Source organism: Nicrophorus vespilloides, unplaced genomic scaffold, assembly GCF_001412225.1.
Source record: "Nicrophorus vespilloides isolate i.1.1-1 unplaced genomic scaffold, Nicve_v1.0, whole genome shotgun sequence".
NCBI lineage: Eukaryota > Metazoa > Arthropoda > Insecta > Coleoptera > Silphidae > Nicrophorus > Nicrophorus vespilloides.
This window is the reverse complement of record NW_017100112.1, coordinates 1,182,988-1,196,024: the sequence shown is the minus strand read 5'-3', so window position 1 is coordinate 1,196,024 and position 13,037 is coordinate 1,182,988. Positions and strand designations below refer to the sequence as shown.

Below are 13,037 nucleotides of genomic sequence, written 5' to 3'. Positions count from 1 at the left end.
TTATTTTGTCGTTAAGCGAGGTTCCACTGTACATCAAAACTTTAAATGTTTAGTTTCAATATTAAAAAAATGTTTATTTTTATTTAATTGATACAATTAAATAAAAAAATATACCAATTATAAACGAGAGCCGGAATGGACGCATAATTTATATATAAATAATACAAATAACAAAATTGCTGAGTTTACAAACGCAAATCTTAATGATGTTGTTTATTATTTTTAAATATTAACACAGAATTTGAATATATCGTAAGTGAGTCAGGTCAAAAAGGTATCAATCCAATTGCAAATGTAATTTCATATCAGTTTATATATAAGTATATTTTATATGAATAATAAAAGTATTTCAACAGTTGATTTCGTACCAGTAAAATGGTAAGAGATGGTTTATTAAATGAAAAATTATAATCAAGTAAATATTTTTCAGATCGTGTTTCCAATTGCCATAATCCTAATTGGAATAATTCTAATAATCTATCTAATAATCACAAAGAACTACAACTATTGGAGTGATCGCAATACACCATTCATCAAACCAAAATTTCCATTTGGGAACGTTAAAGATATTGTATTTCGACGCATTTCAATGGGAAAATTATTCCAGAATGTTTATAACTCTTCAAATGTAAGCATCGTTGGAATGTGGGTGATCGATAAACCAGTTGTAGTGATACGGTCATTGGATATCATCAAGCAGATTTTAATAAAGGATATTACAACTTTTCCCGATCGAAACATTACTTATGAAGAGGAAAACAATCCTATAATGGCTAACATGTTGTTCTTTTCCAAAAATCCACAGTGGAGATATTTACGACAGAAAATGTCACGCATGTTTACGACGTTAAAACTGAAAGACATGATTTTCTTAATGAACAAGAATGGAGATGACATGTTACACCATATGCAGGAAGCTACTTGTGAAGTCTACGATCTCAAAGACGTATCGATGAAGTATACGGTAGATGCTATAACCTCTATAGGTTTTAGTATTAATGCTATGTGTTTTGAAAAAGATGACTCCAAATTTAATTCCGTCGCTGGAGATTTATTTTCACCAACTCAAGAAAATTATGCACGATTTATTAGTCACTTCCTTATGCCAAGAATTTCCAACTGGTTACAAGTAACTTTCTTCAATCTAAAACATCTAGAGTTCCTAAAAACAGCAGCTTGGGATATTATAAATAAAAGAATTAAATATTCTGCTAAGGGAAATGATTTGATTAGCATGTATATAGATTGGATGAAACTTGAATCTTCGAATGGATATAAATTTGGTGAATATTAAAATTTTAATTTGTGATTATTTTTAACATTTTTTTTCTAATAGAGGGAGATAGAGTTTCAAGTCAAGCCGTGCAATTATTTGTGGCTGGATTTGAAACAATAAGTTCAACTATTGCTTTCACTTTGTACGAGATAAGTTTCAACCAAACAATACAAGACAAATTGCGTGAAGAAATCCAATCAAAATATTTATTTGGGACTGAAGTTACATACGAATTAATAAAGGATTTAACTTATTTAGATCAAGTTATTTCAGGTAATTGTCAATAACATATATAAACTATGCATAAGTATTTATTTTTTGTTTCAGAAACTCTGAGAAAATATCCGGTTTTACCATTTTTGGACAGGCGATGTAATTCCGATTTCAAAATACCAAACAGCGATTATGTAATTGAAAATGGGATTTCTGTTTATATTTCTATTTTTGGTTTGCACTACGATCCGGAATATTTTCCGAATCCTCATGTATACGATCCAGAGCGATTCTCACCGGAAAACATCAAATCCATCAATCTTGATGCCTACATTCCGTTTGGAATTGGGCCCAGAAATTGTGTCGGTAAGTGCAATATAATGATTCAACATTAGAAAATGATGTTATTCAATACATTTAGGTAAAAGACTTGGACTGAATGGGACTAAAATTTGCTTAATAAAATTATTAAGTGAGTACAAGGTGGAAACGTGTCCGGAGACAGCGAAGAATATTGATTTTCATCCCATGAGTTTCACAATTGCACCAAAAATTGGATTAAAATTGAAATTTACAAAATTGTAGACACATTGTTATAATTATTTTATTTATATTTATGTATAATTAAATATAATGGTAATTTATATGAATGGTCAAATTAAAAAATAGTAAATATATCAATATAATATAAATTAAACTAATTTTTAAATTAAAAGTGTGATATTTTTGACTAAAAATTTGTTTTCTGAAAAAAGAAATGACTTTGCGTGACGTAACGTAAAACAAAAAGCTGTACTATGATTGATTTAATTATTTGCATACGTAAACAGAATGAGAATGAAATCATTTTAGTTGTAAATAACGTTGTTATCTCTGAATGACAAATACAATATTTTGTTTATTTTCTATAAATTGTTATATTGTTTCTAATTGAGTATTTTTAGATAGTTGTTTAATAGGTCTTGGTTTTGTTCCAGTGTAATAGGTGTTAGTAGAGTTAGAGTTAAGATGATGTAATTGGAGATCCGGCGGTTGGTTGTGAAGGGTTGTGGCTACAAGGGGATGATAATGTAAAGTTGGACCGCATCTTCGGAGTTTGCGGTTGTAGGCAGAAGGTGCTGGAAGAAGGAGCGAAAGAGATGGAGATGCGGAGGACGACATACCACTAACACTACCACCACAACCGATCCGGATCTCGGATCTGGGATCTGCATCGCAAATCAAGCAGCTTCTACATTAAACATCAGTTCACGCCGCCGTGTTACGCGCGCACGGGTATATTTATATTTACATATCCCGATATCATTAGTCCTTGTCGGAATTACCATCCGGCACTGTCAGGACTGCCAACAGTCTGAGACGGACCGATTTTTCCCCCATTACATGAACCACCGCGCAAACTTTCCCAAAATGCATTTAGCGCCAACGGATTTGAATAAATATGCCTTCATGAATATCAAATAAAATCTAAAATTAATTATTTCGACCGGTCGGCGTCGCGCGCGCTTCGTTCCCAAACTTATGCTATTATTATTTATGTATCATATGCACATAATAAGCAATGCGATGGATTGCATTTTCGGGTTACCGAATTGGAATAATAATGGTACGTGCATTCATCCGTGTGCACGTCCATAGCCAGATAGAGACACCAGACCCTCATCCTCCTCTCATCCACTGCCCATCACAAAACTGCACTTACCGAACGTCCATCCAACCGGTCTAGATGTCATTCCTCCTCTTTTTGTTCTTCCTTCCTCTACTGCTACTCTTCAAGCTTCTTCTCTGCCATCTCATCTCCGAGATCATACTTTTTTTCTTTTACTATTCCCCGTTTTCATTTTACAAGTAACTAGCTGTCATGTCACCGAACGACAAACGTGAATGGCAATTTAAAAATCACCTAACAGGATTCTTACTTATTGCGTATTGATTTAATAAATGTCTGCAAAAAAAGGAAGGAAAAACAGAAAACGAAAAACACAAATGAAGCCAGCAAAAACCATTTCCATCAATCACTTGACAACGTTTCTGAAATTATTATACTAGCAAAAATTTTAGATTGAATACATCTATAAACGTCATTGACCTACAACACATTCTACTTACCGTAATTATCAACAACTATTTTAATCTCTGAATTTGCACTTACTTCTTTATAATTATTGTACTTATCTTTAAACATCGAAATCTCACCTAACATCGAAACATAAAAAGCACACAATTTTATTAATACAATCTAATGTATTATTTTCTATATTTGTAGACGTAAAAGTTAGTAGATGCAAGTTTTGATATATAAAGTGAGTTGGAAGATTGCAAAATGGATCTGCTAAATTAATATATAAAAAAAAAAATTGTCCATAAAAGAGATTCGCTTACATTAGTTTTAATAAGGATAATTGTATAATGGCGCTAACAGATGCAGATCACAATCATCTGTGGGAATGTGTGTCATTAAATAACAGGAATGGTGATTTTGGAATCAATTTCAGCAAATATTCCTGTTCATATTTTTACGTTTCGATGGTGGTATAGATTTAATAAATGAATAAAAAGCAAGAGAGTAGAGAAGCTCCTTTGTTTTTGTTCCACGAAACGAAGAGATAATTTCGGGATGTCTTTGATGTTAATAACAGACGTCGCGGCCGGCGCGTATATGTGTAGATGAAATCTATATAATTGGGTTAGTGTATGCATGTATATTATATATATATGAATATATCTATATATATAGGAAAACAGGTAGCTTTGAAGACGTGCATCGGGGAATATAATATTTTATAAGTGCGGAGGAAGCGATGATGATGATGGTATAAAGCATACGCTGGTGGAGATATGGAGATAGCAGGAGATAACGGTGAGATAGTGCGCGGAATCTGGCGGCCCTATCGGTCCAGAAGAAAGAAGAACCAAGCCCCGAGGTCTTGGGGTGGAGTGCGAGGAGGCCCAGACGGCTGGAACGGAGACGGAGATGAGGCCAGATCAGGCCAGATGAGGATGGGGCAGAGGCGCACATGCTTATTACCAGGCAGACGAACTTCGCCGCAGGACACGATCCGACGACTCTCTTGCACACAGGATGAAGTAATATCTATCTATTGATTGATTCCCACTTCACCGTACCCCTTTTTTACATATTACCCTTACAACCAACAGCACCATCATTACCACTCTACCTTTTTCCATTTACATTACTTTTATTCTTCCACTCAAAAAAAAAATCATTTTCTAAATATATATATCATTGCAAAGATATCATCATAATATACAATAATTGAAATTTACAAGTTTCATTCTTATAAACCGACATTTAACTTAAATATCAACTGAATATGCTTCACTATAGTTGAAGTAAGTGCAAACATATCCAATCCTCAAGTAATTTTATTTATATTTGGAAAAGAGAAATAATTACAATTAAAATTATATAATTAACAAATACACATTTAAACTTCGTGTCTTTTTTTATTTGATTTGAATTTGTATTCATAACTGAGGCTTCGGTTCAAAGTATAAATATGCAAAAAACACTAAGATAATTAAATATCAGGTTATCATTTTCTTTAAATAGTCCTATCGTATATTTGGAAATGTTTGTCCCAGCTTATAATATAATTGTGTATTAATCAATGCAATTATTTGTAATCTATAGTCATGTTTTTTTTTTTTATATAAGACGATAACTAATTCAAATATAAATTCAATTCTTTTCATACCATCCGTTGTATTTGTATTTAACACTTGTGTAGTATATTTTCGTATAATTTAAGTGTTGGGTAAAATTAGAAGTGCATCAATTAGAATCTACAAGATGTTCCCAATTATTTTCTTTGCATTTGTGTGTCTGCTGATATATAAGTACATCACTCAAAGTTATGATCATTGGCGAAAAAGAGGTATACCCTACGTCCGACCAAGTTTTCCATTCGGAAACATTTATCCGTTGGTTTCCTTAAAGAAATGTTATGGAGACATATTAGCGCAGTTACATAATTCGTCGAAAGGTCCAGTAGTTGGCTACTGGGCAATTAACAATCCTTTTTTGTTGATTCGAAGCCCTGAACTAATTAAAAATATACTGGTGAAGGACTTCAATCACTTCAGCGAACGTGCTGTTTCTTCAAACAACCACGACCGTATTTTCAATGACATGTTATTTTCTATGCATTTCCACGACTGGAAAATACTGAGGACCAAACTGACACCACTATTTACAACTACAAAGTTGAAATATGTTATGCATATCTTCAGAGAATCGGCGCAAGAAATGATTGATTATCTGGAAGAAGTTTCTGGAGATGCAGTGGATTGCAAGCAAATTTCCAGTCAACTGACTACGAATATTTTTGTTGGTACCGGTTTCGGTTACAAAATAAATTGCTTCAAAGAAGTTGACAATCTGTTTTTTGTGAATTCGAAAAAAATTTTCGAACCGACGATAAAATCTGTTACTCAATTTATTTCCATGTTTATTTTACCGCAGATTTCAAGTATTGTAAAGTTTAATGTATTTACGGAGGATTTTCTGGACTTCTATAGATTTCACTTTTGGAAGGTTATAAAAGATCGAGAGGAATCGGGTGTGAAATATAATGATTTTATTGATTGTTATATCCAATTGAAGAATGAAGGAGATTTAGGCGATGGCATTACACTAGGTATGTACTAATTTATGAATTTTTTTTTATATATATATATTACATTTATAGATGGAGATAAGCTTATGGCGCAGGCTATTCAATTTTTCATGGCCGGTTTTGAAACTACAAGTTCTTTAATAGCATTTACTCTCTACGAACTAGCGATGAATGAAGAAATCCAAGATAAATTGAGGTTTGAAGTCGTCGATGCACTAAAAAAGGAAGCCGATGGCAACTTTGGTTATGAAAATATAGCAAATCTAAGTTATCTTTCCAAAGTTATGTCAGGTAACCAAAAATAAAATTATTAACTTTTAATTCTTAATGACATTATTCTTGTATGTTTTTTTTAGAAGCGGCGAGGAAATATCCAACACTTCCCTTCTTAGAGAGAATATGTGTTAAGGATTACCAAATTCCTGAAACTGATATTGTCTTAGACAAAGGAACTAAATGCCAATTTTCCACTTTAGGAATACACTATGATCCGGAATATTTCCCAAATCCAGATATATTTGACCCAGAGAGATTTTCACCAGAAGGAATTCAATCTCGTCCGGCTTATGTTTATATGCCTTTTGGACATGGCCCACATAATTGCATAGGTAAGAGAAATTTAAAAATATCTAATATTAACTAGAATATTTCAAAAATAATTAATATTTTTTATTTTATTTTTATAGGAAAAAGATTTGGATTATTGACTGCAAAAATGTGCATCGCACAAATTCTAATCAAATTCCAAATAAAACCTACTGAAAGCACACCAACAAAGATTAAATTACACAGCAAATCATTTATAATCAAACCTCAAGATGTTTTCTTAAAATTTGTAAAATTCTAATTTCTGCATTTCTATCTTCAATGTAATTAATGGTTATTATTATTAAGATTGCTCAGTAATATATTATATGTATATATATTATAATTTTTATTTAAAAAATATGGTTGTAAATGCGACTAGTCTGAAAGTCCTCGTCTTGTCTTAATTTTGTAGAAAAAAATTCTTCCAAGGTAATTGCCGTCTCACAAGAAGATTTAATTCTCGGGTATCGATAAAATATAATTTTTCAAAATTCTCGGGAAATTTGTTGTATCTGTTACAAGTTTATTACTTTAGCAAATCGTTTTATTCTAATAAACAATTATTTTCTACATATTATTATCATATTGTACTTATATTACGACGTAAATAAATATTTAATAATTATGAAAGTAATTGCAGAAAAATGACTTAACAATTTCTTAATTAATCTTGTTTATATTTTATAATTGAACGATTGTGTTCAAAATATATTTACATTAAAAAATATTGCATAATATAAATACTGCGTCATTTTTTTGATTAAATTGTAATTGGAAGTATTATTAAGCAAGATTTATATTTAATTTCTACACATCTGCACCTAATCCTCGATTTACACGGTACTTTATCAACATGATATCGCTCTTACAAAAGTCGATTTACACATTTTTCTCAAGATTCTATCTGTCGTGTAAATAGAAGGATGAATCTTATTTCGATGTTGTTTGTTGTAGTGAAAATGAAATGAGAATGAATAAGAAATTGGGTCGGTCTGTCCATTGAGGTTCGTAATCTCGGTGTTGGTAGTGAAAAAGAAGGGCCCCCAATAAAAATTGATGTCTGGCCCATGCATACCATTAAGGCCGACGGGTCAAAGAAACCGCCGCGTATCGCGTGCTCGAAATCGCGGCTACCAAGAGATGGGCCCCTGGATGGACGACCACGAAGAGGCGCATTTGAGACAAAAGAGTTATAAAGTTTATTATTATTATTATTGTTGCAGACGCTACTATAACCATAGTAGTCGTTGTAACCATATCCACGGTTGTGCTAAACCGTATAGGACCATACCAACTCGGAGTAATCTAATCCAGGTATCAAAAGGCAATTAGATAGAGGCGGTGGTAACGAAGAGAACGCGAATTGTTGACCTGCATTTAAATATTTGAATATTAATGGGGGGCCTCAAGTTGACGAAGTCCGAAAGCACCACACACCACACGTATGGAAGATACACACATTGTCCATCAGAGTCCGCATGAATTGCTAATACCTGCATTAAATCTGTTTCACATCCACTTAATAATAATCAGCCTCTGTCTCTTTGATAACTGACTAAATATCAAGCAAAAAAAAATGAATGCAGCGCACAAAAAGACACACAAATAAAGAGCAAAAACTGAGGTGGAAAACCAAAAAAGGACGGACAAGAAGATATTTAATGGTCGCCGCATCCGTCAGGTGGGCTGAGACGCCGGTGTGTTCGGCTAGCCTCCAGCAAACAATTCATAATTTCTTCTTCGTCCTTTTTCTCTCTCCTTGCTGCTCCTCTTTTATTTCTGTTTTCTTTTTTCTTTCGTATCATTCCCTCTTCCTTCTCCTCCACCAAACTCATTCTTCCTTCGTCTTTGCCATTGCACGAGAGAGGAGACCAACTTTGCCTAAAATTAAAAACCAGAACCCAACCCTTATCGCACATCAACATCTACACATCTTCGCCACATCTATGCTTCAGCATCTATACCCATCCCTGTGTTTTCATGCACATACACACAACACATACAAAAACTAAAGCTAAAAAACACGTGGAGTGGAAGAAAAAAGGAATAAGGTTGTAATTTTAATATTTGGTTGACCGTTGCTGACCGAAGAGAGGTGGTGGCCGCACGATCCCAAGGAATTCAGGCAATTACCGCCGGGCACGTGTAATCCCATCCAACCCCAAACACTTCACTGGAAAACAAGACGACACGGAATTCCACCAACCGTTAACAATCGCCTAACAAACCTTAAAATTAATTAAGTCACCAGTGTTTTCTTCTTTGTTTACACCACTTTGCTCACGCAAACCACTTAACTTTATCATGTAAATGTGATCAATTATTGTAATATTTAAAAAAAATTATTACATTTAAAAAATATTGATTATTTTATATACATTTACTAACAAAAGTACAATTTGTCAATATTCAAAAATATTTTAATACTAATAATATGTTGTTAAAATTATGTATACTATAAATTATTTTTTCTCCAACAAATGTTTAATTATTAAGAAATGTAGTTTTCAATGAAATACTTTTAATTTCTTTATAAATTTTTACAAACTTTAAGCTTTTATTGAAATTTATATACATTTCGAACAAATATATATTGAATTATTGAATAACAACATTAAAATGTGTTTATTTATATATTTTTTACAATAAATATTATGTTAGTTAGATATGGACTTCATTTAAAATTAATGATGCTAATTAAAGTATTTATTGTTATAAACTTTTGAACAAATAACTCGAACGATGCAGTTGAATTATGCCTTAAGGCGATTATGAAGATGAGCTTATGACGATAATACATTTCGCATGTCAAATTATATCACGCCGTTTCATCTTGTGCCACTGTTTTCATGAATTTCAAAAACGCCGCGCTTTGCATATCGCCACGAATCAACACACGTGCGAAATAAGCATAATATTTCATAAACGCGTATTTGTAAAACACTCAGTATTAAAATTCCCAAACTAACTACATTATTAAAATAATTGTATTCTTTTATGAAACTTTACTTTCTAGTAAAACATACATTTAAATAACACAATGTTATTATATTGTATTTCGCAAATATTTCGATTTTTGTGAATTTAACAAAAAAATGCTTATAGATTTATGATCATGTACCGTGAAGGAAACCACTTGAAAGATCCTCCAGGTTTTAGGTTAATACTGCTTGATTCATGAGGAAGAAGTCTGTTATTTTATTAACGCATAAATCACATACATACTTGGTGAGCAGATAAAGACCTGCTGTCCGTACAATGCTGATAAAGATTATTAATAATTATTTATGGTTCGTGTCTGTGATCTGACCTTTCGCCTCCAAACGTTCTACACGTTCGGCACAAAATATCTATGTCATTGATTCTCAATAATTTCCTGTTTCCAGAAAACGTACAGCTTTGAAAATAAGCTCTGATTCCTAACAGGAATCCTAAAGAAAAACGTATGCATTTTTAAACAACTCACTTCCTTGAGTTTTAGTCTTAATTTTAATGGCCTATACTCTATCATTATTTACTTGCTTCTTTTAAGAATACGGTAAATAGTTGTAAATAATGAATCTTGTTGTAAAATTAATTATGGTTATATCGGTAAAGTCAATTTCGTTAAAGATTAAAAAGTTGAACATTCCGATTAAATACTAGCGGTTTTTAATGCGTTTAGAGTATGCGACGTAATGCGGTGCTATTAAAATATTTATAAATGAATGTTTTCTAATAATTCATATCGGACTTGTAATGAATGAGAAACATTTTAATATCCGCCAAAGATAAATGAAATCTGAACGTACACGAATTGGATGAAAACAAAAAATGGTATTAAAAAGAATATTGGATATAAAAGTAAGGAGAGAGATAAGGTGGTAATGATGGAAATGGATGAGACGTGAAATCGGAATGAATTGCGAAATAAAATGAAGCCATTTAAATCATAAGCTGAATAATTGCATTCATAAATTGCGGTCGCAATTTATCGGCGCTATCTTGCTGTAATTATTTTTACGATTGGAATTCCGTTAGTTCGAGAGTAACATGTGTACTACATTTTATTATGATTCTGGCGCGCTTTTCTCTTTCTGATTCGATATATAAATATATTTAGTATTTCCTTTTTGATGAATGAGATAAAGCGGAATGACTTAAAACGGCGCGAGTAAATATTTTCCATCGGGGACATAAACATCGGAGCCGGCGACGTTTTTAATTTGTTGGAACTGCCGATGATAAATCATTCGGTTTCTGCTGCTACCACTACTGCTGCTGCTGATCTACCAGATCTACTCGAAGATCTACGGCCACGATCTTTTCAATATTCAATTCAATTGCGATAGTCACATACATCAATTAGCGCAATCTAATTCTCGCACATGCGGACACATCACCGCCGTTCCATAAATTTACAATATTTATGTATTTACATTCTAAATCGCTCCATTATAGATTTATTAGTGTTTATTACGCATCTATAAATTTATTTATTCATTGCTAATGTGTTCATTATCGCATACAAAGCAGGTGGGACGATTACTTTTGAAAGCTTTACTATGTATAATTTCATTTAATCTCTTTATTAATACAATAATAAAATATACAGAAATATATTCATTACAACTATTTACATTTATTAGGTTACATCATTGTCATTCCAGTGAAGATATATTAAGAAACTATAATATCACATTATGTAATTTAGGTTCATTTATTTAAAAACAACAACATAATTTACAAGATTAAATTATTAATTTTTATATTTGGTCAGAAAGACCTAGTTGTAATACTTTTTTTGTTATCTGATATAATGAAATCTATCGAACATAATTCACTTTGAATTGTTCAAAAACCAAACCTTTTTTCCAACATTATGTTGAATTTATATTTATATAAATTCAACATAAATTCAAATATAAAGACTACTCTTAATATATATTTGCATAGTAAAAAGTTGGAATCAATTATTTTACTTAAATATTAATTTTTAATCATTTTATGAAAACATTATTTTTTTAACTAATTTATCAAAAGTTTTTAATTACATAAGCTTGTTTACTGAATGTTATTAAATAATAGGTTTAATTATGAGAATACTCTTAATACTTTTACAGGATTATGTGCGAAATGGAAAATATGAATAAAGTAAATTTGATTAATTATAATATTAAGTAGTTGAGTTTATAATTTGTCATGAGTCATACTAATTGAATTAATTTTTTTATAATATTTTTATTTTACAAACAAACATTTATTCTTATACACAATGCTAACAGTTATTAATCAGTTTAAATTTTGTACCAAGTTTATTGGCCATAATATTACAAAGAAATAAATTGCATAATGAACTTTTTAATATTTGTTAATTAATAACACCTTATTTAGTTTAAATAATATTTACAGTAAGAAATTTGTTGATTTTTTTTTAATTGTATTATAACAGTTGTTTCTTCAACTTATTGTAGATATGTAAAATTTTGAAAGGGTAATAGAGAAAAATATGAAAATCGTATATTAATGCAGATTTTCTTTTAGATTATGTAAAAGTGAATTGGTTGGCGTGACGAATTGAAAACGAAAGAGGCGTGCGTGCGCGAGGGAAAGGAAAATGCAGAGAAAATGTGTACACGTTTGTGTGTGTGTGTATGTTTGTTTAGTGAAAATTTGCAAAGGCCGTAAAGCTTGCGCGCAATACACAATACATGGCAACAGTAGCTATTGGCCATCAATAAATAAGGCGAGAATGCCAAGTGGCCGTGGTTTTGCCCATAGATCCTTGGGTCCCCCGGAGGCCCAGCGCAGAGCAGACCATCCAGACCATCGAAGAGAAGAAGGGCCGCACCACCACTTGGCGAAACAATCGCGGCGCGACGCGTTCATATGCAAGACGCATCAGACCAAATGGACGGACCCAATGGTCTACCATAAATCGTGCCCAGAACAGTAGCATCTCGAGAACAATTGTTCTTGCTTACTGTCGGTTTAGTATAAATGTTTCGGGCTTCCTTTTTGCTCTCCTTGTAAACGATGTTGGTGGTGCTTGAAATCTACACAATAGGGAACTTTCTCAAAGTTCAAACACATAAAATAAATAAAATAACACAATACATCAATATGTAACAACATTTATCATAAACAACGGCACATCGAAAAAGCAACAACAATAACAACAACAACAAAAAAGCATAGAACTTCCTCCGTGCAGATAACCAATAAGAGAAAACCACCATTCGATTGCGTAACAATAAAATAATATCAATATGAATATTACAACGTGCGCGATGATTTATTCATGGCGCATGATGAGCTCGGCATATTTTAGCTGGAAAAAA

General features: G+C 32.1%; 2 protein-coding genes across 2 annotated transcripts; both read left to right on the top strand.

The window, feature by feature from the left end:
- Positions 1-636: 636 nt before the first annotated feature.
- LOC108568560 (probable cytochrome P450 6w1) lies at positions 637-2,729 on the top strand. The gene is made up of 5 exons (XM_017929731.1): positions 637-1,283; positions 1,337-1,549; positions 1,604-1,855; positions 1,911-2,068; positions 2,598-2,729. The coding sequence occupies exons 1-5, from the start codon at positions 644-646 to the stop codon at positions 2,727-2,729; spliced, it is 1,395 nt and encodes a 464-aa protein (XP_017785220.1). The 5' UTR covers positions 637-643.
- A 1,598-nt stretch (positions 2,730-4,327) lies between these two features.
- On the top strand, positions 4,328-6,976 carry LOC108568559 (cytochrome P450 6k1-like). The gene is made up of 6 exons (XM_017929730.1): positions 4,328-4,576; positions 5,352-5,900; positions 5,976-6,150; positions 6,202-6,420; positions 6,486-6,737; positions 6,816-6,976. Exons 1-6 carry the CDS (start codon positions 4,328-4,330, stop codon positions 6,974-6,976), a joined length of 1,605 nt encoding a protein of 534 aa, XP_017785219.1.
- The last annotated feature ends 6,061 nt before the right edge of the window (positions 6,977-13,037 follow it).